The following is a 25917-nucleotide window of genomic DNA, read 5'->3' as shown; positions in this document are numbered from 1 at the left end:
ACCAGCATGCTCAGAGAAGACAGTCATAATTATTGGGTCCCGCCTCCATGGACTGGGAAATGTAACCTCCTCATCAGTGAATGAGTTGCTCCTCTCTGTGAGCCCCGGCCTGTATTTGCAGCCACATCATCTCTGCTGTTACCTGCTCGGAGTTCTGCAGCAGCTGCAATCGCACTTACGCGCCCTGGGTCCCACCCAGGCCGACCAGCCTCGTGACGTCCTCGATGCCACCAACCGACTGCAAAAACTCCAGGAGCTCTTGGAAACACATATTCTTCCCACAGAGCAGGGGCCCTCCAGGTAAGGCACGGCACCGGCCTTCCCCGACCGCTGCCATCTTCCCACTTGCAATCTTCCCCTCTCTCTCAGCTGCTACTGGCTTTCAGATGATTCCTTCTGTTCTTAAGGGAGGCAACCAGTTTCCCCATCCTGAGCCCAGAGGAAGGGAAGAAGCCCATCGCTCATGGCCTGCCCAGAGAGTTGACTTACATCTGCTGGCTCTTTCTCTTTCTGGGTGTCACTAGCCTGGCTGCAGCCTTTTTTTAATGCACTTTATAGCCTGGAACTGACCAAAGAGCAAGCCACCAGCTGGGTTACGTCGGTGCTGTTATCAGTGCTTGACAACCTCTTCATCAGCCAGCCAGTCAAGGTCGGTGAAAAACGGGTTGTGTGGGCATGGGGGGGTGGGGGAAGACCCACTCGCGTTCCAGGTAGCTTGCTTGGGAAAATGAGACCCTTGGGTGTCAATTCAAAGTGCCTAATTGTTCTGACAATTTGACACCCCCCCAAAAAAAGAAAACAGAAATAGGCAGAATGAAATTTCAGGTATGTGTGAAGTCACAGAAAAAACTAGTGAGAACTGATAGACTAGTAGAAGCAGAGCAGAAAAGGATTGACAAGAAAGGACAAGTAAAAAAATCAACAGTAGACTACTTTGAAAAAAAAAAGCACCAGGAAATTTAATTTTTAAAACTTTTTTAAAAATGATTTTATTTATTTATGAGAGACCACACAAGCAGGCAGAGTGGGAGAGGGTGAGGGAGAAGCAGGCTTCCCGCTGAGCAGGGAGTCTGATGCGGGGCTCAATCCCAGGACCCCAAGATCATGACCTGAGCTCAAGGCAGACGCTCAACCTCCTGAGCCACCCAGGCACCCCAATTTTTAAAAACTTTAAGAAAAATGCCAAGCCCACAGAAATGTGTGGAGAATAGTCTAATGAATTCTACCCTTTGTTAGCCGGCTTTAGCAATTACTTCATTACCAAAACAAGCCAGTCTTGTTTCATCTATTTTGAAAAAAAAAAAAGCCTCACTTTATATCATTTTATCCCTAAATATTTTAGTATATGTATTTCTAAAAGATAAGCACTTTTTTGAAAACACAAATATAAAAACCATTATCACACTAATGTCTTAATATTTACACAATATGAATGTGCCTTATACTATGAAAAGGTTAAGATGGTAAGTTTTTTGTTATGTGTATTTTATCACTTTTTTTAAAGTCAATGTTCCAGTTTTCCTATTTGTCTCGTAAATGTTTATTTTACGGTTACTTTGTTGAAATCAAGATTCAAATAAGGTTCATGTGTTGCCATTAGTTGGTCTGTCTCTTGAGTGCTTTTTATACTAAGTCTGCAGACGCCCCCTCCCTTCCCTTCACTCTCCATTCTTGGTATTTATCACAGGGCATTTGTTGAAGAAACCGAATTTTGTCCAGTAGAGTTTTGAAAATATTCTGGGTTTTGCTGACAGGATTGCTTCTGCTTTAAGAACCCTCGAGGATGGGCCGAGCTCCCACAAGCAAACCTGGGGAGCTCTTGAAACTTTTGACATTCAGGCCTCACTCCAGACCAATTAAACAGTAATCTCTGGAGATGGGTTGCAAGGCCCAACGCGTTTAAAATTTCCCAGGTGATTCTGGTGTATAGTCCCATTGGAGACCCACCCATCCCGGGGAGAACAAGGAGTAGGTAGAGCTTAACGATAAACTGCTCGAGGATGGGCACCTGGCTGGCTTAGTGGAGCATGCGACTCGTACTCTCGGGGTTGTAAGTTCGACCCCACATTGAACTTAAGTTTTTTTACTAAATTTTTTTAAATCTTGGGGCACTTGGGTGGCTCAGTCGTTAAGCGTCTGCCTTCAGCTCAGGTCATGATCCCAGGGTCCTGGGATCGAGCCCCTCATCGGGCTCCCTGCTCAGCGGGAAGCCTGCTTCTCCCTCTCCCACTCCCCCTGCTTGTATTCCTCTCTTGCTGTGTCTCTTTCTGTCAAAAATTAAATAAAAATCTTAAAAAAAAATTTTTTTTAATCTTAAAAAAAAAAACTGCTGGCAGAGACAGATAAAAAAAATAACGAGATCTCTATCAGGATATTCAGTTGTACCAAACACACAAAGGGCTTCAGGAAATGAAAAATGTCTTTTACCAAATTTTAAAATTCAATAGTTGAGTTGAAGGAGATGTCCCTAATGAGACTAAAATTAATGATCAGGAAAATCAAATAAACCAAAATAATGCAAAACATGAAATACATACATCAAATAAACCAAAATAATGCAAAACATGAAAAAGAAGAGACTTAGGAGATCCGGGGTACTTGGCATACAGGTAATAGGATTGGTGATAATTAAACAATCCACTGTTGCAAAGAAATACTGAATTTATATTGAGAGGCCTCAAGTAGTTCCAGGCACAGTCAATTTTAAAAGACATGCTGAAACAGGATAGTTCTAGAATGGGGCCTATGAGTCTGCATTCGTGACAATTTCCCAGGGGATGCCGAAGCAGCTGGTCCGTGGATCACACTTGGAGTAGTATCATTCTGAGTAACAGCTTCTCTGAAAAGTCAGTATCATGAAAAAAAATTAAGGATGGAGGAGTGCAATGACTGAGTGGCTCAGTCGTTAAGCATCTGCCTTCAGCTCAGGTCATGATCCCAGGATCCTGGAATCGAGCCCCGCGTCGGGCTTCCGGCTCGGCAGGAAGCCTGCTACTCCCTCTCCCACTCCCCCTGCTTGTGTTCCCTCTCTCGCTGTCTCTCTGTCAAATAAATAAATAAATAAAATCTTTAAAAAAAAAAAAAAAAAAATGGAGGAGTGTTGTAGATCCTTCAATGAAAGAAGACATGTTTAGTATGGATAGGATATTATACAAGGAAATTATTGAGACTTTCCTTAACTGTGATAATGATAGGACAACATCCTGGTTTTTAGGTGACACATGCTTGCCTACAGGCAGTCCTCCTCTGTGCCCTTTCGGTGTACATGAATTTTAGTCACATGGTTTAGTTAAATAACACCAGGGTCCCAGCAACACAGTTCAAATATCATTTACCATGGTCTTCTACCTGCGAGCGATCGCATGAAGTTCTAACTGCTTACTGCTAACTCTGCAGTCCACAGATCGCTACCCCAGTAACAGCCGTGCATCATCATCAGTGGCCGATCGTGTCACTTCTTTCAAAGTGTGTGGCTGATCAGCCCCCTGTTACCCCGATGAGGTACAGACAGCAAAATGTATAGCTGTGTTATCTCCTTGTCTCTCAGCCATAAACTCCTGTGACATTTTACCCCCCCAGAAAAAAATCAAAAGAGGCAATTGGCCAACAAAGATGTAAATGCAACAGGGGTGCCTGGCTGGCTTAGTCAGTGGAGCCTGCAACTCTTGATCTCAAGGTCGTGAGTTTGAGCCCCATGTGGCGTGTATAGATTACTTAAATAAATAAAAAAATATTTAAGATTTTTATTTAGTTATTTAACAGAGAGAGCACAAGTAGGCAGAGCGGCAGACAGAGGGAGAGGGAGAAGCAGGCTCTCCGCTGAGCAGGGAGCCCGATGCTGGGCTTGATCCCAGGACCCTGGGATCATGACCTGAGCCGAAGGCAGCCACTTAACCGACTGAGCCATCCAGGCGCCCCTAAATAAATAAAATTTTAATAAATTAATTAAATAAAAGCGGCATCTTCATCTTCAGTTTTTGCATCCCTTTAGTAAATAAGCTTCACTTCTAAGAACCTATCTTTAGAAAATTCAGAGTACTTTATTAAAAAAAAAAAGACAACAATGTAAATATCCAAAAATAGGACACTGCTTAATTTATGAGACAGCCATATCCATATAATGGAATGCCAAGCAACCATTAAAAATCTTAAAAATACTGTAGTGATGTGGAAAGCTAGTCTGGATATATTAAGACAAAGTGATTGAAGGATATATTCCAAATTTTAAAGTTTTCTTAAAATCTCTAATTCTTTTTTTCCAAATTTTTATAATAAACGTGTATCACTTCAGTTTAAAAAAAAAAAGTTGCAGGGGAGTGTTGGTGAAAAAAATATAAAAAGAGGAAGAGAAGAGATGGAAGTTACTGGTATCGCTACAGTGTTGAATTTGGTTCCACCCCGGCCAACCAGATTTGCGGCTTTTTCCCCCAAGTCTAGTCCAGGGACTGTCCACCAGAGGGCGACCTTAGGTCTCCAGAGCAGACACCCAGAATTGCTATCTCCGAAAAGGGGCGTGCGGCAGCAGGCTGGAAATAGCACCCTTGTCCTTTATTCTCCTGAGGATTGGAGCACTTTCTTCCCCTCTGTGGAAATTAAAGGACTGGGGGAAACTTGTTGCACATGTAACCAATACTTAAGGTCTTACTCAGTTCTAAGATTTTAGGAAAAACGGAGACTTAATCCTTGAGACTTTTAAAAAGTGTAGCTTCTCCAGTCCAGCTCTTCGGAGGCCGTCCAAGACAGGTTGTTCTTAAGTGATGTCCGCAGATCATCACAAATCATTCAATAGTTTAAGCTTTCCGAGACAAGCAGCTTGAGGACCACAGGCCAAAATACAAATATTAACATTATATTAACCAGGTCCCTACGATTATGCAAAAACAATCATGGAACTCCCTAATTCTTAGTTTTCCATGATAGTAGAGGGCCAAATAATGGAAGCGTGTTAATCATACCTTCAGCTTTACGTAAGGGCATCACCTTGGGTCCTGTGATACCTGCACTAAGCGCAGAGCCCGGCATGGGGCTTGATCTCACGACCCTGAGATCAGGACCTGAGCCGAAACCAAGAGTTAGGCGCTTAACCCACTGCACCACCCAGGCGCCCCTATGTTTTCTCATTTCAATAAAGAACATCCCTACTCTCTTAAAATGTCAGAGTAATCCTAAATTCTTAGTCCTCACAGTCACCAAGCCTAAGGGACACTACCCTCTAAATAACTGACTGGAGCTGCGCCTATCACGTAGATGAACCACACAAACACAGTGGTAATCAAAAAAATTAATACTTTAATCATGGGAAATAGCATATGTATATATAAATACACACATACGTGTGTGTGTGTATGTATTTTTTTAATGAAGAAGTGCATGGGAATGATAAATTCAGGATTAGATTAGCTCTCTGAAGAAAGGGATACCATCACAGATGAACAGACTCTAAGTGGAAATCACTTTGTTTATTTATTTATTTTACAGAAAGACAGAGCACGAGCTGTGGGGAGAGGCAGAGGGAGAGGGAGAGGAAGAGAGAGAATCTTAGGCAGGCTCCACACCCAGTGGTGAGCCCGATGCAGGGCTCCATCTCACAACCCTGAGAATATGACCTGAGCCGAAATCAAGAGTCAGATGCTTAACCAACTGAGCCACCTAGGCGCCCCTAATTTTTACTTATTTTAAATAATCTCTACACCCAACATGGGGTTCAAACTCCTGGCCCCAAGATCAAGAGTCACATGCTCTTCTGACTGAGCCAGCGGGGAGCCCAATGCAATCACTTCTTTCTTTCTTTCTTTTTTTTTTTTTTTAAGATTTTATTTATTTATTTGACAGAGAGAGACAAGGTGAGAGAGGGAACACAAGCAGGGGGAGTGGGAGAGGGAGAAGCAGGCTTCCCAAGGAGCAGGGAGCCCGCTGCGGGGCTCGATCCCAGGACCCTGGGATCATGACCTGAGCTGAAGGCAGACGCTTAACGACTGAGCCACCCAGGTGCCCCGCAATCACTTATTTCTTAAACTGAGTGGTAGACACATTACTATGGGGTAGGCAACCCATTCCTTACAAGATCTTTAAAAATTAATCTAATTTCAAACTGTTTTCCATGCTCTTGAATCGCTGTTCCCTCTGCCTAAAAGGCTTTTTTTTTTTTTTTAAGCAAGGACTTTTTTTTTTCTTGTCTGTGTCCATCTGAAGAATTGTATCTGAGTCATCCTTCAAAACAAATGTCAGATTTCACTCTATGACACCTTCTCTGACTTCCTCAGGAGATTTATTTTCTCTTTGGTGATTCCCCAAGCACTAGGCACATACATGCTGGCGAGTTTTATGTCCTATTCTAATTCTTTCTCTCTCTCCATCTTGGTTTGCGTGTCTCTGGCTACGTCTCACAGTGTGGTCTGTAGATGAGCAGCACTGATATCTGGAATTTTCAGAAATGAGCAGTCTTAGGCCTCACCCCACAATCTGCATTTGAACAAAATTCCCAGGTGATTCCTTTGCACATGGAAATTTGAGAAACACCGCTGTAGAACAGTACTCCCAACGTGTGGGTCACTGACTAGAACTGTTCGTTTCTAGTCCAAGATAAATGCAGAAATTGAGAGCAAACATTTAGAAAGTTTTATAGCAATTGGACCAATTTTAGACAGATTGTATCTAATTTTCAAAATGGGATTTGGATTTTACATGCTTTTGTTTTACTTCGTTTTTCTAGCAATCAATTTTTATTATATTTTATAGCAGTATCAGTCCCCAGGGTGCCTGGGTGGTGCCGTCATTTGAGTGTCCCACTCTTGGTTTTGGTTCAGGTCATGCGTGATCTCAGGATCTTGGGATCCAGCCCCCCTTCAGTGGGCTCCATGCTCAGGGCAGAGCCTGGTTAAGATTCTTTCTCTGTCTCTCCCTCTGCCCGTCCCCCCACGCCGTGCGCGCGCACACACACACACACACACACACACACTCTCCCTCTCTTTCTCAAATAAGTAAATCTTAAAGAAAAAACTATGAGTCCCCAGTGGATTGGAATTTTTAAGTCCTTTTTGAGAAGTTCCACATAGGTGGGTTTATTCTTTTTTTTTTTTTTTTTGCATTTAATAGGAGGTGTTCACAGTAGAGTTTCAGCAGCTGTTAATGAATAACTGCTTAATGAAATATAACTATTTTTTGGTCTACATTTGAATTTTTGACAGCAAAATGTCCACCAGTACCTGGGTCAAGAGATAAGAACAACCCCGTCTATGTAGCTCCAACTATCAACAGTCCAATTAAGCGCCCAGAAAGAACCTTGAAAGAGAAGAAGCTTTTCAAGCTGACAGGAGATATTTTGGGTATGGAGAGCAAACAGCAATGTGTCCATCCTGCAGCACATTTCCCAGCAGAGGGGGAGTGAAAAGAAAGTGAAAATATAGGACAATGAAAAACTATCTTAAAATACTCACCTTGAAAAAAACATGGACTCCAAGGCAGTGTGGTAAGTGGGAAGACACCTGAACTCAGGAGTCATGAGATGTCCGCGTGTGCTTGAATCAGTCCCTTCCTCTGCACACAGAGCGTAATAACAGAGCATGCTCTGTACACTTCTCAGGCTGGAGGAAAAATTAATATGTTTTCTAAATGGCAACCCTCTCAGTGCAGGAGAACTGGGTCAGCACATACAGTGTTTGGGTTATCGGATTTCCTGGGCCAAAGAAGACCAATTCTGCGTTTATTGGCCTTCCCCTTCTTGTGGACATAGTCCATAGAGAGAGAAAGGTTGGGGCCGGGGTGCATTTATAAGAACTAAAATACAGCAATTTTCATGTGGGATTTTGTGTACCTTATTTCAAGTAAAATTTCTGATTAGCGGCAGAATAATTCTGGGAAGGAATATAACAATGTTTGTGGGTACCACTGCGTGCCAAATACATTGGCTCGTCTGTTTACAGCTGTTTGGTTGAACCATATGGAATTGCCTTCACCTTTTAAATATGCCATGAAGGAGAAGGTGTAGAGAATTCATAAGCTAACCACTCAACTAATTTTTTTTCATCTTCTATCCTAGTACAAATCCTCTTCCTTATCTTGTTGATGACTACAGTCTACTCAGCACAGAACTCGAATAGGTTTTACCTCCATCAGGCTATCCAGAAGAGTTTCTCCCACCGTTTCTCAGAGATCAGACTTCTGAAGCATTTCTACCCGTGGGCCAATCACACCTTCCTAACCTTTATGGGGTTACACAGGTACGGACACAGTCCTGGGCCCCAGCTTCTTGGATGCTTCTTGGTCAGTATTTTCTACCAGTTACCAACACTTTGTCGTAACTTTAGATCGTAAGTAAGCTGCATTCTGAAAGTTGTTGCATTCATTTATCTCAGGATTGGTGGCTTCCTTTTGGGATTTAGAACATCTCCTGGGTTCCTGGGGAAAGAAACCTAAAAGACATGCTCATCTCAGTAAAGGTGTTTTTGGTGCATTTAGGAGAGTTTTTACAGATGCCAATTCCTATGCATTGCGTGTTGGTTCTTTTTTTTTTTTTAAGATATTTATTAACTTATTTAGAGAGTGTGTGTACCAGTGGGGGGAAGGGCAGAGGGAGAAGGAGAGTAAATCTCCAGCAGACTCCACGTTGAGCACGGAGCCCAAACCAGGGCTCAGCTGAGGGGCTTGATCTCACCGCCTGAGATCATGACATGAACTGAAGTCAAGAGTCAGGCTGAGCCACCCAGCTGCCCTGCATGTTGATTCTTTCCAGTTCAGTGTTGGATGGTGACGGTTCTAGGGTCAGCACATGTTCTCTTTGCAGTCTGTAACTCTGTGCTGAATAAAGTACTGACCGAAGAAAAAGTGAATTGAGCCATGGGTACCCAGTGCCATCACCATGGGCTTCGTCCTCCTCTCAGTCTCCTTGGCTCTGCAGTACAGTGTCCGAAAGCACAGACTCGGAAGCCAGACTGACCTGGTTCAGATCCTGGTGCTCTACCTATTAGCAGTGTGTTCTTGGGTAAATTACAAGCTGTTGTGCCTCTTTCCCCATCTATATGATGAGGATAATCTTGGGACCTGCCCTATAAGATTGATGTGAAGATTAAAAACTCAGTGGATCTTAAAACAATGTCTGACCCATAGTATACACTGGGTAAGTGTTCACTATTATTATTAACGGGGGCAATTGGGGCTCTGGCTAATCTGCTAGAAACACAAAGTTTCCATGAGTTACCGGACATGCTAAGGAAGAACAACAGCAATCTATAGATATAGATAAAGAAATAGAATTAAGTAGACCTGAGGTGAAAAGCAGTAAAAATTGACCCTAACATGGTTTATCTCTTCAACTATTACCAAATCTTTGTTTTCAAAATTTTATGTTTTTCATTTTTTTTTCTATAGATTTTATTTATTTATTTGAGAGAGAGCATGAGCAGGGGGAGGGGCAGAGGGAGAGGGAGAAGCAGACTCCCCGGTGAGCAGGGAGCCCGATGCGGGGCTTGATCCCAGGACCCTGGGATCATGACCTGAGCTGAAGGCAGACGCTTAACCGACTGAGCCACCCAGGTGCCCCTATTTTTTTTTTTAAGATTTATTTATTTATTTTAGAGCATGCAGATATATCTGCAAGATGAATATCTTGAATGTGCTAAAGTGTGTATACATTCTTAATTTTAAAAGGTATTTCCAGTCTTCTCCTTATTATACCAATTAACACTCCCATGAGCAATGTCTGAGTCTACCCACATCCCCCAAAGCCCAGTGAAAACCGGTGTTTTCAAACAATACCCAGAGCTATGGAATAGATGAAAGGCTTTGCAAGTGCCTTCATGAGAAAATGCAAGTCAAAACTAGAGGAAGGCACCATTTTCCACCTCTCATTTGGGCAAACCTTGCCTCTGCTTTTGCCTTCTTCATTCCATCCTCCCTGTACTATTGTTTTCAAACATAAATCTGTATTCTTCCCCTGTTCAAAACCTCCCGATAGATTCCCATCATACTTTAAAATTGCAGACCCTTGGGGCGCCTGGATGGCTCAGTCTTTAAGCATCTGCCTTCGGCTCAGGTCATGATCCCAGAGAATGGTGTGAGGTGATGCCTCGTTGTGGTTTTGATTTGCTTTTCCCTAATGGTTAGTGATTTTTACATATACTGTTGGCCATTTTTCTTCTTTAAAAAAATGTATATTCAGGTCCTTTGCCCATTTTTAAATCGGTTATTTGGGTTCATTTGTGTGGTATTCAGTTTTGTGAGTTCCTTATGTATTTTGGATATTGACCCCTTATTAGATGCATGATTTGCAAATATTTTCTCCCGTTTAATAGTTTGCCTTTTTGATTTGTTGGTTTCCTTCACTGTGCAGAAAGTTTTTAGTTGTTGTAGTCTCATTTGGTTAATTTTTGCTTTTGATGTCCTCTACAAAGGACTGCCAAGACCAATGTCAAGGAGCTTTGCCCCTGTTTTCTTAGTCTAGGAGTTTTACAGTTTCAGGTCTTATAGTTAAGTTGGTAATCCATCTGGAATTGATGGTCGTATGTCACATAAGGAAAGGGTCCAGTTTCATTCTTTTGCATACAGGTATCCAGTTTTTCCAGCACCATTTGTTGAAGAGACTGTCTTTCCCTATTGTATCTACTTGGCACCCTTGTCATAGATTAGTTGGCCGTATATGCATGAGTTAATTCTGGGCTCTGTATTTAATTCCATCATTCTGTGTGTCTGTTTTTATGCCAATACCATACAGTTTTGATTACTGTAGCTTTCATAGTATAGTTTGACATTAGGAAGTGTGATGCCTCCATCTTTTTCTTTCTCAAGATTACTTCGTCCATTTGGCGTATTGGGTGGGGTTCATACAAATTTTAGGATTGTTCTTCTATTTCTGTGGGGAAAAAAAATGCCATTGAATTTTGATGGGGATTGCCCTGAATTTGTAGATGACTTTGGATGGTATGGACATTTTAACAATATTCTTTCAACCCATAAACATGGGATATTTCCATTTATTCATGTCTTCATTTCTTTCATCAGTGTCTTACGGTTTTCATTGTACAGATATTTCAGTTTCTCAGTTAAATCTACTCCTAAGTATTTTATTCTTTTTGATGCTCTTGTAAATGAGATTATTTTCTTTATTTTTCATTGGTAGTTCATTGTCAGTGTAACAAAATGCAGCTGATTTTTTTTTAAATGTCTTCTTTTTTTTTTTTTTTAAAGATTTTATTTATTTATTTGAGAGAGAATGAGAGAAAGCGAGTACATGAGAGGGGGGAGGGTCAGAGGGAGAAGCAGACTCCCTGCCGAGCAGGGAGCCTGATGAGGACTCGATCCTGGGACTCCAGGATCATGACCTGAGCCGAAGGCAGTTGCTTAACCAACTGAGCCACCCAGGCACCCCAAAATGCAGCTGATTTTTGTGTACTGATTTTATATCCTGCAACTTTACTAAACTCATTTATTGGTTCTCACGGGTTTGTCTTTTTTTTTTTGTTTTGGTGGTCTATAGGGTTTTCTGTATATAAGATCATGTTATCTGTAAACAGACAATTTAGTTTCTCCTTTCTGATTTGGATTCCTTTTACTTCTTTTTCTTACCTAATTTCTTTGGCTATGATTTCCAATAGTATGTTGAATAGAAGTGGCCAGAGTAGGTACCCTTGTCTTATTCCTGATCTTAGAGGAAAAGATTTTAAGCTTCTCACAATTATGATGTTAGCTTGACATACATGGTCTTTATTATGTTAAGGAGCATTCCTTCCGTGCCTAATTTGTTGACAGTTTTTATCATGGAAGGATGTTGAATTTTGTCAGATATTCTTTGTGTATCTTTTGAGATCATCATATAATTTAATCCTTCATTCTGCTAATGTGGTGTATCATGTTTATTGAATTGTGTATGTTGAATCATCCTTGCAACTCAGGGATAAATCCCACTTGGTTACAGCGTATGATCTTTTTAAACATACTTTTGAACTTCATGTGTTAGCATTTTGTTGAGGATTTTTGCATTTGTGCTCATCAGGGATATTGGCCTGTGATATTCTTTTCTTGTATGTTTTGGTATGAGGATAATGTTGGCCTCATAAAATGAATTTTGAACAGTTTCCTCCTTTTTAATTTTTTGGAAGAGTTTGAAGATGGATATTAATTCTTCTTTAAATGTTTGGTAGAATTCACCCATGAAGCTGTCTGGTCCTGGTCTTATCTTTGTTGGGAAGTTTTTTATTACAGTCTCCATACTTGTTATTAGTCTGTTCAGATTTTCTATTTTGTCATTATTTAGACTTAATAAGTTGTGTGTTTCTAGGAATTTATCCATTTCTTCTAAGTTGTCTAGTTTGTTGGTGTACAGTTGTTCATGGTAGTCTCTTATAATCCTTTGTTTTTGTGTTACCAGTGTTAATGTCTACCCTTTAATTAGTAATTTTATTTGAGTCCTCTTTTTCTTGGTTTAGCCTAAAGGTGTATCAGTTTTGTTTATCTTTCAAAACATTTTTATTTTTGTATTTTCTATTTAGTCTTTATTTCATTTATTTCTGCTCTAATATTTATTATTTCCTTCCCTCTGCTAACTTTGGGCTTAGTTTGTTCTTCTTTTACTAGTTCCTTGAAGACCAAAGTTAGCTTGTTTATTTGAGATCTCTCTTTTTTCGTAAAATAGGTGTTTATTGCTATAAAATTCCCTCTTTAGAACTGCTTTTGCTGCATCCCATAAGTTTGGTAGGACGTTTTACTTCCATTTTTGTTTGTCTCAAGGTACTTTTTAATTTCCTAATTAAACCCATTGATTGTTCAGAAGTGTGTTGTTGAATTTCCATGTGTTTGTGAATTTTCCAATTTGTGTCCCGTTACTGATTTCTAATTTAACACCATTGTGGTCAGAAAAGATACCTGATATATATGCTTTCAGTCTCCTTAAATTTAAGACTTGCTTTGTGGCCCAACATAGGACCTATCCTGGAGAATGTTCCATGTGCGCTTGAGAAGAATGTGTATTCTGGTTGAATGGAGTGTTTTGTATATATCTTTTAGGTCCATCTGGCCCATAGTGTTAACAAGTCTGCCATTTCCTTATTGATTTTGTCTAGACAATCTATCCATTGTTGAAAGTAGGGTATTGAAGTCCCCTCTATTACTGTATTGCCATTTCTTCAATCAGGTAACATTTACTTTACATATTTAGATGTTCCAGTGTTGAGTGCATATATATTTACAATTGTTTTGTCCTCTTTATGAAGTGAGCCCTGTATCACTTTACCACAAATGACCTTCCTTGTCTGTTGTGACTGAGTTTAACTGAAATTCTATTTTATCTGTTAAAAGTTAGAGCTACTTCTGCTCTTTTTTGGTTGCCATTTGCATGGAATATTTTTTTTCCATGCCTTCAGTTTCAGCCTGTGTGTGTACTTAAAATCAAAGTGGGTCTCTTATAGGCAGTATATTATTGGATCTTGTAGTTTTACCATTCAGTCATTCTGTCTTTTTATTGAAGAATTTAATCTGTTGACATTTAATTATTGATAAGAACTTACTATTGGCACTTTATTTTCTGATTGTTTTGCAGTTCCTTTGTTCCTCTTTTATTCTCTTGCTACCTTTTTTTGTGATTTACTTTTTGTAGTGGTATGCTTTAATTCCCTTCCCTTCATCTTTTTTGCATTTATTAAAGATTTTGCTTTAGTGTTCTCATAAGGCTTACATAAAATATCTTATAACAGTCTGTTTTAAGCTGAAAACAGCTTACTGTTAATCACATACAAAAACTCTGCACTTTGAGGTGCCTGACTGGCTCAGTCAGTAGTATGCAACTCTTGATCTCAGGGTTGTGAGTTCAAGCACATTGGGCATAGAGATTACTTAAAAAATAAAAATAAAAATAAACAAGATTGTGCTGCCTGTACATTAAAAAAAAAACAAAACTCTACACTTCTCCTTTCCCTGCGCTTTATGTAATTGATGTCAAACTGCCTTTCTTTTTATGCTGTCATCTATTAACATATTATTGTAGTGGTAATTCTTAACACTCTTGTCTTTAACTTTTATACTAAAGATAAAAGTGACTTACACACCATTACAGTATTACCAAATTCTGAATTAGACTATCTATTTATCTTTACCAGTGACTTTTATATTTTCATGTTGTTACATAGCATCCTTTCCTTTCAGCTAAAAGAATTCCCTCTAGCATCTCTTGTAAGACAGATCTGGTAGTGATGAACTCCCTAATCTTTTGTTTGTCTGGGAATGTTTTTTATCTCTCCTTCACTTCTGAAGGACAATTTTGTTGGTTATAGTAGTTTGGGTTGGTTTTTTTTTTTTTTCTTTCAGCACTCTGAGTATATCATTCTACTCCCTCTGGCCTGCAAGATTTCTGCTGAGAAATCGGATAGCCTGGGAGGTTTTCTGTGTGTGTGTAAAGTTGTTTTGTTTTGTTTTTCCTTGCTTTTCTCAGAATCCTCTGACTTTGACTTTTAACAATTTGATAAACAGTAATGTATCTCAGAGTACTCTTCTTTGGGTTGATCTGACTTGGGATCCTTTGAGCTTCATGTACCTAGATGTTTATATCTTTACAAAAATTGGGAAGTTTTCAACTGTTGTTTATTTAAATAAGCTTTCTGCCTCTTTCTCTCTCCTCCTCCTCTGGGACTCCCATGATAGGTATATTTGTTCTTTTGACAGTGTCCAGAATCGACATAGGCTTTCTTCACTCTTTGTCATTGTTCCTTGAACTGGCTAACTTCAAATGACCTATCCTCAACTTCACTGGTTCTTTCTTCTGCATGATCAAGTCTACTGTTGAAGCTTTGTATTGAATTTTTCAGTTCTATCATTGAATTATTCAGCTCCAGATTTTCTGTTTAGTTGTTTTTTATGGTTTTTATTTATTAAAATTACCATTTTGTTCCTGCATTGTCTCCCTGATTTCATTTATTTGTGTTCTCATGCATTTCACTGAATTTCTTTAAGAAGATTATTTTGAATTCTGAGGCAGTCCCCAGATCTCCATATCTTTGGAGTCATTTAGTGGAACTTGATTAGTTTCCTTTGATGGTATCATGTTTGATTCTTTGTGATCCATATAGTCTTTCATTGGTGTTTTTATGCATTTGAAGGAGCAAACACCCTTTCCAGTCTTTACAGACTGGTTTTGGCAAGTAAAGACCTTCTCCTGTCAGTTCCCCAGGCTCATGAGATTACCTCCAGAATCTAAATTGATCTGGGATGGAGCCAGGTCATGTGGCAGTTGTTACGTGCACAATGGGGTCCACAATTTGTAGGCCTGTTACCAGGGGCTCAGATGGGTGTGGATCTGGTCTGGTCTCTGGGTAGACAGGATTGACTGCAGAACCTTGTTCAGTGGGGCTGGCATTGGGACGAGGGTTGGAGTAGAGCAGGCCTATTACCAGCTGCAGGAATGAGTGTGGCTCCCACCAGATTTCTGAGAGGGCTCCTGCTGGGTCACTGGGTAGGTCCCTGGGCAGGCAGGATGAGCCCTGGACTGTGGCTGAGAAGGACTAGAACTGAGTCTTCAGGCTCTTCAGGATCCACAGCCAGGACCAGTGTCTACAGACCTGGTTCTGGAGGGATGGATAAGTGTGTCCCCCACCAGGACTGCTCCCTGACCATGGCTGGGATGGCCTGGAGCCAAGTTAGAAGTTTCAGGATCTGAAGTCAGACAAGGTTGGTAGGCTTGTCTCCAGGAGCACTGACAAGTCTCTGGACTAGCTGGTCTGCTCATTTACATAACCAAGAGGAGCTGGAGTCCAGTTAAGGGCTATTTCAGGATCTACAGACAGTTTGGTGAGCTTGCCTCCAGGGACTTTTGGACTGTGGCTGAGAGGGACTGGCACTCAGAACTAAGGTCTGCAGGCCTGTTATCTGAGACACAGGCAGAAGTGACTCCTGGGTCCCTTGGTGTATGGTGCTGCTGGCAGGACCAAGACCAAAAGGTGCTGTAGCCAAGTCCACAGGGGGACAGAACTATTTCTGGGTCTGTGCTCAGGACACAGTTGGTGAGTCAGCCATCTGGGCATGGACCTGCCTTCTCAGAATGGCCTTTGTCAGTCTTGGACTCCACCGGGGTTTCACAATTCCCTTGGATCCCAAGGCTCCCACAGAGGCACTTTAGTCTGTGGATGGCTGCCAAATTACTGTTGCCGAGAGGAGATGCAAGCAGGGCACCTCCTATTTCACCATCTCGCTGATGCCTTTCAGTTGATTCTCATGATTTATCTAGATCATCTATGTATCATTTAGAAATTACAGTCATTTCACTTCCTTATTTTTATGCCTCTTATTTCTTTTTCTTACCTGGTTGGATTAGCTAGAAATTCCAAATATATTTTTTAAAATAGTGGTGAAGGGCGCCTGGGTGGCTCAGTTGGTTAAGCGACTGCCTTCGGCTCAGGTCATGATCCTGGAGTCCCGGGATCGAGTCCTGCATCGGGCTCCCTGCTCAGCAGGGAGTCTGCTTCTCCCTCTGACCCTCCCCCCTCTCATGCTCTCTCTCTATCTCATTCTCTCTCAAATGAATAAATAAAATCTTCAAAAAAATAAAAATAAAAAAAATAAAAATAAAATAAAATAGTGGTGAAAATGTGCATTTTCTGTTACTAACTTAATGAAGCATTTATAAAAACGGTTTCTTGTACTCTTTTTGTTAGGGTTTATTACTGATGGGAACTCCTTTCTTTTGGGCAATGTTGTGCTTCGTCAGATTCGCATTCCCAGTGCCCTATTCCTTCCAACTGGAGTGTCTTCCCAAGAACAAGCAAAGCCATCACCCCAGGATCAGGAGGATACAGAGAACTATGGAGTAAACTGAGGCCCCCCTGATACAAACATCACAAAATCAGACAGCATTTGGCATTATCAGAATCAAGAGATACTGGGTGGCTATCCTATCCAAGGGGAATTTGCCACTTACTCAGGAGGAGGGTATGTTGTGAGACTTGGAAGAAGCTCTCGTACTGCAATCAGGTGAGCAAGCCTGAGCCCTGGACAAGAGAACCAGGATGTGTCCCTTCTTAGGACAGTTACACCTGCCATAATGCTACTCTCCCTTGTCTGTGACACTTCTTAGACTTTTAAGGAAATGTATCTTTTAGTTTAAAAATTCCTTGTTCAACCTCAAACCACAGGTATGTTTTTGTTTTGGCAGTTTGCCAAAACTCATTTTTTTTTTTTTTCCTCATCTGGGAAAACACCTAGCAGTTTCAACTGAGGTATCTCTAGTTTAGGCAAACTGTATCTTCAAATTTAAGAGGAAGCATTGCCCTTCATGAACCATAATCAGTCCAAAATTCATAGTCAAATTTCCAGAGAGTTTAGTGTTTTTGTATGTGTATGTGATAAGAATTTTAATCATTGTATATGAAAAGGCTTAAATTATCTCTTCATTTAAATTTACAGCAAGAATTTACTCAAAAACACGGGGAGTCGTTTTCTCCCTCTCCCTCTGCAGCTCCCCCTGCTTGTGCTTTCTCATGCTCTCTCTATCAAATAAATAAAATCTTAAAAAATAAAGAGTGGCATTTAACATTTAGAAGTAGAAGTAGAGTAATAGAGATAGCTGACATAAAATAATTCTACCCTAGCTGTTAAACGCCAAATACGTTTTCTTGAACATTTAACCCTGATGTGAATGCTATTATGAAAACTTTCATCTTTATAGTCTTCTAAATTTATATTTGTGTTAACTAACACTAGTGAAAGTTTGGGCATTAGTAATAATACTTCTTAGGCAAACAATATTTGGAAATGTAGCTTTGCAACTGGTATGTGATACTGGAAATGCCAGGGCATTTTTCTCCTTTGCAGGATTGAATGGAGAAAGTAGCTGACCCTGTCCTTCTGTTTTCCCAGAGTTCTGCAGCATCTTAAACAGAGCCACTGGCTTGACCATTGTACCAAAAGCCTCTTTGTGGAATTTGTGGTGTTCAATGCTAATGTGAACCTGTTCTGTGTAGTGACCCTGATTTTGGAGTCCAACAATGTGGGTACGAAGGTCTCTTCTGTCCTCTCTCTCTGACCTGGGTATTTCTGGAGAAGGCTCAGTTTCTTTATTTTATACCATTAAAAGACAGTATTTTAATTAAAGTATTAAATATAATTTAAAAAGTTAAGTAGTTCAAGGCAAAAACTAGCAGTCCTCTCTTCCTCCCCACCTCACTCCCCTTCCCTAGAGACAGCTACCTCCAGCTTTTTTAACGGGTTCTTTGAAATTTAAAAATTAACATGCTTATTACTTATTTCATGAATTTTCAGTTTTACATATTATCTATTTCTTCCTTTGGTGATGAGCATTTAACTTTCTTAAACCCACACATAAAACACACACACACTTTTCTCTTTCCTTGTTCTCCCAATATAGTAATAATTTATGGTTAGTTTAATATTTATTTCCATTATTGTGATTATCTAAATGATTTCTCAAAGATGAGCCATGTAATGTATTACAGTTTCTTTTTTTCTACATTTTCCTTAGAGTTTATAATTACCTTTATTTCATTTGCTTGGTTTTGCATTGGTTTGCAAACTCCTCCTAGAAGTAAAAATCTCATTCTGTTCAAAAAGTATCAAGCAACCTATTATTTTATCTTTTAAAAGATAAAAGGCCCTCTCTGGGGCCCTCCATCCTTTTGGTACAATTCAGATTGGTTATTCTCTGGGTCTGCTGTACAGCGCTCATCCTGGATTCTCCCTATCATCCTGGGATTATCTTGACATCTCTCCTCTGTTGGATCTTCTTTCTCCTGAATCCCATGTTTTCCTCTCTGGGTTTACTTTCTCATTTGGCTGGAGCATATCCTCCAGGAAATTACTACAAGGGTGCAGAAGAAGTAAATTTTTTTAAGCCTTCAAGGTCCAAAAATGTTCTTATCTGCCATCATACTTGATTGCTAATTATTCTGGATACCGTTGTTTTTACAGAATTTTGAAAAGTATAGCTCCATTGCCTTCTAGCTTCTCATGTTGTTGTTAAGAAGTATGATGGGGGCACCTGGGTGGTTCAGTGGGTTAAGCGTCTGCTTTTGGCTTGGGTCACGATCTTGGGGTCCTGGGCTTGAGCCCCATCGGGCTCCCTGCTCATTGGGAAGCCTGCTTCTCCTTCTCCCTCTGCCTGCCGCTCTGCCTACTTGTGCTCGCTTTGTCAAATAAATAAATTAAAAAAAAAAAAAAAAAGATGATGATGCCCCCAACTCCCAAAAGTTTTTAGAACTTTCTCTCTCCTCATGGTGAGTCCTCTAACCTGGCAATGTGCCCTTAGGTTCTGAGAAATTTTCTCCCAGATTTCTGTTAATTTCTTCTCCATTTTCTCTGTTCTCTTTTGAGAGAATGTTCCTGACATTTTGACACTGGGATGCCTGGGCTGATCCTTTGATTTTTCTTATTTTTGCTTTTCCATCTTTTTCTTCTAGTTTCTGGGAGATAAATTTAATAAGTGGTTTGAAATTTGAAGTATTCATCTTGATAATTTAATTTTCAAGAATTGTGTTTGTCCTCACAATATTTTTTTCGTAGTATCCTGTTCTTTTATGGACACGGTATCCTCTTTTGACTCTCTGAGAATGTTACAGGCTTTTTTTTTTCCCTCCTGCTCTTTCACTTTCTCTAATGCCTCTGAACTTCTTTTATTTTTTTTTTTATTTGGTCTCCAGTTTTAGTGTTGAGGTTCAGTATGTGGCTGTTTTTTCATGTTGAAGACAGAGACAGTAAAAAGCAAAGAAATACTAGTTAGAAGCTCTTTGTTCATGGAAAGAGCTTGTCGACTGTTATCAATGTCTTTCGGGCAGTTTTCACAATGAGGGACCCTCCAAACTCCTGCTTTGAGGATGTCTGCCTTTTAGACCTCTCAGGGCCTGTTGAGAAGAGGGGCTGGGAGGCATCTCACCATGCAGTATAAAAACTTTTTCTTAGGGGCGCCTGGGTGGCTCAGTCGGTTAAGTGTCTGACTCTTGATTTCAGCTCAGGTCATGGTCTCAGGGTCTAAGATAGAGCCCTGAGTTGGGCTGTGCACTGAGCTTGGGGCTGCTTAGGATTCTCTCCTCTCTCCTCCTCCCTCTGCCCCTCCCCTGCTCATGTGAGCACTCTGTCTCTCTCTTCTCTCTCAAAATAAAAATAAAAAGCTTTCTCGGAATTCTTTCCCAGTAGACCACTACTTGCAAATAGACCTGGTGCCCCTGACTTCAGATTCTCTCTAGTTCAACAATAGGTAATAAACCTTTAGTTTTAGTGTGGTGGAAGGCAGGATGAATAGCAAATACCTAGTTGTGAATGGTGAGGGAGGCAATCTGGGATCTAATTGTTTATGTTCACACTTGCAATCAGTTATATTTTCAGTTTCATCTGACCTTACATTCAGAAGTACCTAATGCCGGCAATTTTCCAGCCTTTCTGGGTTTGCTTCTGGGTTTTCTATACAGCTGACTTTGCCTTTAGCTTTCTTGAATCTGCTGTCCGTGTCATTCTTCTGTTTTCCAGCTTCCAGTAGTTTGTTGCTGTCATCTACCCTCCTTTTTCTTTGGGTTGTTTTTTTATCCTGTCACTATCATTATAGTGTCATTTTATGAGATTAGAGGGAAGCTCGTATATTCAATTCTCCTACCTTTAACAGGAAGTCTTTCCTAATCAAACTTCTTTTGTCTGTCTTCTCTTCCCCAGAATTTGCCCATTAGTATCCTTCCATTTACCACCAGGTGTTACTTCTGATCAGGAGTTGTATACTTTGAGTAGACTTCTACACTTCTAAATGGAGCATGAAGGCTTCCTGTGGGTCTTCATAGGGTTTTTTATTGTTAGTAACTACCAAAAAACAAAACAAAAAAACAAAGAGGGCTGAAGTAAACATGGGAAAGTCCCAGTCTTAAGAGCTAAAAATGTGAAGTAGGAATTCCTTTTATTCTTAAATGTACTTTCTACTGTAAGGGACACATCTTAATTCTAATATTTTGGGGCTTTATGAAAGTTTATATTCACAAGACCTTTCATGATTTTATAAACAACCATCTCACTGTCCTTCTAGGTAGAATCTGAGGCTTTTTAGTCTACTCTTATATAAATGTCTGAGTATCCCCAGGATACTATTAGTATTCATGGGATATTACTTCAGTTACTTTTAAAAAGTAACTAAATTTGAAATGGCTCAGAGCACTTTCATCATACTAATTTTAAAGAGCTTTAAATTCCATTCTCCCCACACTTTACATTGCAGTCATCAGTTCTCTACCAAACATCATATGGCAAGAGTACAACTAGTCGGTGCATCTCTGCACCTGTTCTCGCTTGGCAAGGGCAACACCTGTTAACAGCTGTGAAGTCACAGACAGTACCCTCGAGGTGGGATCACGAGTATATCCTTCCCCTCTACTGACTAGTGCAAACAGTGCATTTCTCCAATAGTTATGCATGTGTGATCTCAGTTAATATCCATGAGAGCTCTAGAGGAAATACCAAGTGAAGTGTAGAGATTCAGGAACAGTTGAAATAGATGATCCACGTGGGGCAGCTGGGTGGCTCAGTCGGTTAAGTGGCTGGCTCTCGCTTTCGGCTCAGATCATGATCTCAGGGTTGTGGGATTGAGCCCTGCATCAGCTCCATGTTCAACACAGTCTGTTTGGGATGCTCTCCCTCTCCCTCTGCCCTTTCCCCCACACATGCTCTCTCACTCAAATAAAATCTAAAAAGAGAGAGATAATCCAGAAACAGTTGCACTGATTTCAAAGACAGAACTTGAAAGGAAGAGGGCACAAGCTTTGAAGACTCTTGACTCTAGGTGTTCTTTGTTGTTCTCAGGTGCGTTCTTCCCCTCGCTGAGACTGGACACTTGAACTTCCCTTCAGGCATCAAAGAAGGACTTTGCTTGGTCTCTCATCTCACAAGTCATCTGTTACCTACTAGTCTGTTACTGTGCCTTTGTACAGGTGAATTGAAAGCGTTAGATGTAAGAAATTCTCAAGATTTCCCGTGTTATCAGGGGAGCTCCACAATGAGCTATTACAAGAATTATGGCTATGACTTTGGTCCTTTCCAGAGCCTGAATTCAGCTAAAGGCTGACTGGCTTTCCACCAAGTAGCTCTTCCAGTTTTCAAGAGTTAAGGAATTAAGGCTGTAAAAAGAATATTATTTTTTTGTACAGTTGTATTATCCCTGCATAAGGTAACAGCAAGAATTGAAAATATGATGAACAGAGCAAGTACTCAAAAGTACAGGTAAGGGCACCAAAACAGAATCTATCTTAAAAAAAAAAAAAAAATTTTTTTTTTTAAATAAAAGAATCTATATCTTAGGACAACATATCTTATTTTCAGGCTTGATAAGTAATTTGATAACCTTTTTAAATTTAAGCAACAAGAATGAAATGAGTATATCCAATGCAAGTTGTATTAGAGAAAGCCAGCTTTTCTATAAGCAGCAGCTGAGTGACTGCCGTGCAGAACCAAGACCATAACCCATTGTGTCCAAGTTAGATTTGACAGATCCCCAGCTTAGTGTTTTGCCAGTGTTAAAATACTTCATTAGGGAAAGACCTGGCTAATCTTTAAGGCAAGCAGTAGTGACTGTGGGGTCTCTGTTTAGGGTCGTCGGCTGGAACAGCAGAGGTGGAGGTTCTTCACTAAGCAAAGAAACACTCTGGACACGAGCATAATCCTCATTAGCTTTGTCCTCCTGGGTCCTGACATGAAGCTTACTTCTCTGCATAAGAAAAACATGCACAATACCACTATGACCGGGACAGGTAAGAGGGAGCCTGAGGAGCACAGTCTATTCCTGTTCAATGTCTAAAGTCTCCTGATTACAAACAAGTATTCTTTCAAACTCTCCTTCCTCTTCCACTGCTCTATCAGACCTATATTTGTATGATACCAGAGTTAAATAGAGAACTCAGATGAATGTCCACAACTGAGAAAATAATTAAGAAACTGTTTATACTGCTTATCACACTGAAAATCTCTTCTGCCTTCATAATACTTAGGTATGTGCTTGTCAAGGGTAATGCATTTAAATTTCATAGAGCAAGGACCTGGAATTAGTCCTATTTTGCACCCTGGCCAAAGACTAAAGCCTGAGGCATGACAAATGATCATCCTTTAAATAAAACCACAACCCAGTGCATTTTTTAAAACCAAAGGGGGTTGCTTTCTGGGTAGGGATGTCCATCCATTAGCTTATCCATACTTAAGAGACATTCTGGTGCCCCTTTGGACACCTTCTGTGGTCTTTCCCATGGGGAAGAGCATCTAGTTCCCAGACCAAGTATTGCCACGTGGTACTTTACTTTTTCAGTGGCCAGTAGTCTGGACTGCTGATCTGCGTAATGAGAAAATATCCCAGGTCATCCTTACAGAGGGCCATTTATGCAGGGACAGAGTGTGCAGTTTAAATGATGTTGACAGTTGAGGTCCATCTCGCCATATGGCACTGCCTAGGTCTTAGACACTAAAGCAGTTGTGATCAAGTGCCAATTTGCTCTATCTGTGGGAGTCTTTCCACGTAACCTAGTTGCTGCAACACAAGATTATGAATATGTTTCACGTGTAACACTCACTTCTAGTTTATCAGTCATCTCTTTTTTTTTTAAGATTTTATTTGTCAGACCAAGCGCAAGCAGGGGAAGTGGCAGGCAGAGGGAGAAGCAGGCTCCGTGTTGAGCAAGGAGCCTGATGCAGGACTCCATCCCAGGACCGACTGAGCCACCCAGGCGTCCCTATCAATCATCTTTCTACTTTTAGCACTCTTACACCTATGAGATCAATTACCCCCAGAGAATATAGGATTAGAGTGCTACAGAAAACAGACTAGCATAATGGCACATCTCATGAGGCTAACTCCTCTCCTTTTGAGACTGGGCATTTAACTCAAACCAGAGCAGCGGAGGAGGCTGGCCTTGATTTGCAGAATGAATTTTGAGTAATCTGCTGGGGGTTGTATTTCAGGGTTTCTTAAGATCTCCCAACCAAACACATGGCCTCTGGCCAATGCTCTCACATCCACAAGTCCTGGAGGCCACACTGGAAAGGAGAGTTCTTGCATCAACAAGTATTTGACCTAATAGGACTCACAGAGCTGCTACACTTGAGCAGGGGAAGCACTGGAGAAATGGATGGCAGACACCAGCTGAGTAACTGTCGGCCTTCCTTGGTACAGGTTCATCAGCTTCCATGAGGCAATAAAAGTAAACTCAGCAGGCGTTCCCCTCCTCGGCTTCCCGGTTCTGTTGGCAGCTGTTCAGCTGTGGAACCTGCTACACCGTCGCCCAGGCTGCAGGTCATCGGTAGACACTCAGCAAAGCCTGGCACGAGGTGGTGGGCTTCTTGCTGGTCGTCCTGATCCTGCTCACAGGCTATGCCATTGCTGTAAGCCCTCATTCCCAGTGTCTTTTCCCAAATGCTGTGGCCTTGGAATCATATTGCTTCCTGAGAAAGCACTATAGACGGAAAACCATCAGTTCAAGTTGGCAGTGAGTTTTGGAAAAAACAGTGAAGTAAGAAAGCTGGTTTTTAGTCGTAGTTCCATACTTAACCAGCAGTAGGACTTAAATGCAGACATCTGTCTCATCTCCTCAAATTTAGCTCACAGGGTGATGTGAAGGTCACATAAATTGATAGGAAAATGCTATGTAATTACAAAGGAATCTTTTTTAAGGCATAGTGATTTGAATGGCCACTAAGGCATTTCTTTGATTTCCAGCCCCTTTGGTCCTGTGTTGGCCTCCTTATCTAGCCAGGAGGGACAGAGGTGACTTCAGCCTTACTGCTCTCTACCCTCTAATTAGTATTTCTCCTTTTCAGTTTAACCTGCTGTTCGGCTGGAGCGTCTCTGACTACCGGACTTTCTTCAGCTCAACAGTGACTGTTGTTGGTCTCCTAATGGGAATCTCTCATCACGAGGAGGTGAAACCCCCATCCTGGCTTCCCTGCAGGATTCTGTTTTGTTTACAAGGCGAGAATTGCTTACAGCAGCAGCTTTTGTACCACTGCACACTGGTGCCATCTATGCACACAACTTGAGGGGCTATTACTTTCAGAAATGCGTCCCCTTTTCAAGCACCTAGTCCCAATTTCCTCACTTCTTAGTCTTATTTTCAGGACGCTGGGCCTGAATTTATGCTCTCATAACCTGGCCAGATTAGTAGTATTTGCTGCTTCTTTCTCAGTGGCCCTTTGAAGTGTACAATGAAAATGCCTTTTAAAAAAAACTAGGGAGGTACAATTCCAGAAAGAACGGCAATATTTCTGTTCATAGTTAATCAATGCTCATTTCAGAGGCTATTATTCTCCCCCAAGAACTACCAACACAAATCTCTCTTCTATATTAAATAGGAAACCCAGATGAGGATTTGGGGCCCTAGCATATATAGATTTGATCAAGACAGAAAAAACTACAATTCAAATTAGTGAAATTGTAAAGATTTTCATGAAGTTTAACCTTTTGAAAATCTAGAACTCAAATGTTAGTAATCAAAATAGGCAAGTTTACATAGTTTCTTAACATAGTTTCTAACGTGGAAAGTTCTCACCTTCCTAAGATCTGAGAAAGACTTGTTACAGTTCTAGGTTCAATTAGGGAATGAAGTCTTCACCCTTGGAACACTTTATATACTAAGACACTTAAGGAAGTAACAAAACAATGAGCTTTTGCTAACACCTCCTTTTTGACTTAAAAAAAAAAAAACCTCATAAAATGGAGTATACTAGTATAAGAAAAATGGTGCAAATTACTTGGTTGACCTAGAGTAGTTATAATTAAGCAATATCTGGTCATACAGATTTCCATCAGTGATATTTATTTTAAGCATTCCTCCTCTAAGTTGTTGGGCTGTTGCTGGTTTTTTGTTTTGTTTTGTTTTTTAACAGTACCCTAATGGCAACAGTGAATGAGCCAATACCAAGGGAAAATAAACATCATTTGTTAAAATGAACATGTAAACTACTCTTCCGGAAACCACC

General features: G+C 40.6%; 1 protein-coding gene across 1 annotated transcript in view; it reads left to right on the top strand.

Moving 5' to 3' along the window:
* PKD1L3 (polycystin 1 like 3, transient receptor potential channel interacting) overlaps nucleotides 1-25917 on the top strand; it is a 59113-nt gene that overhangs the window by 31859 nt on the left and 1337 nt on the right. The window contains 13 exon segments of the mRNA XM_078063532.1: nucleotides 122-300; nucleotides 408-537; nucleotides 539-649; nucleotides 3397-3465; nucleotides 7172-7325; nucleotides 8039-8219; nucleotides 17833-17966; nucleotides 21763-21890; nucleotides 22547-22679; nucleotides 22682-22706; nucleotides 24116-24244; nucleotides 24246-24324; nucleotides 24760-24861. Of these exon segments, the coding sequence (XP_077919658.1) occupies nucleotides 122-300; nucleotides 408-537; nucleotides 539-649; nucleotides 3397-3465; nucleotides 7172-7325; nucleotides 8039-8219; nucleotides 17833-17966; nucleotides 21763-21890; nucleotides 22547-22679; nucleotides 22682-22706; nucleotides 24116-24244; nucleotides 24246-24324; nucleotides 24760-24861 (1554 nt within the window).

This window comes from Halichoerus grypus, chromosome 15, assembly GCF_964656455.1.
Source record: "Halichoerus grypus chromosome 15, mHalGry1.hap1.1, whole genome shotgun sequence".
Classification (NCBI taxonomy): domain Eukaryota; kingdom Metazoa; phylum Chordata; class Mammalia; order Carnivora; family Phocidae; genus Halichoerus; species Halichoerus grypus.
The sequence above is the reverse complement of the archived record's forward strand: the minus strand, read 5'-3'. Positions and strand labels throughout refer to the sequence as shown.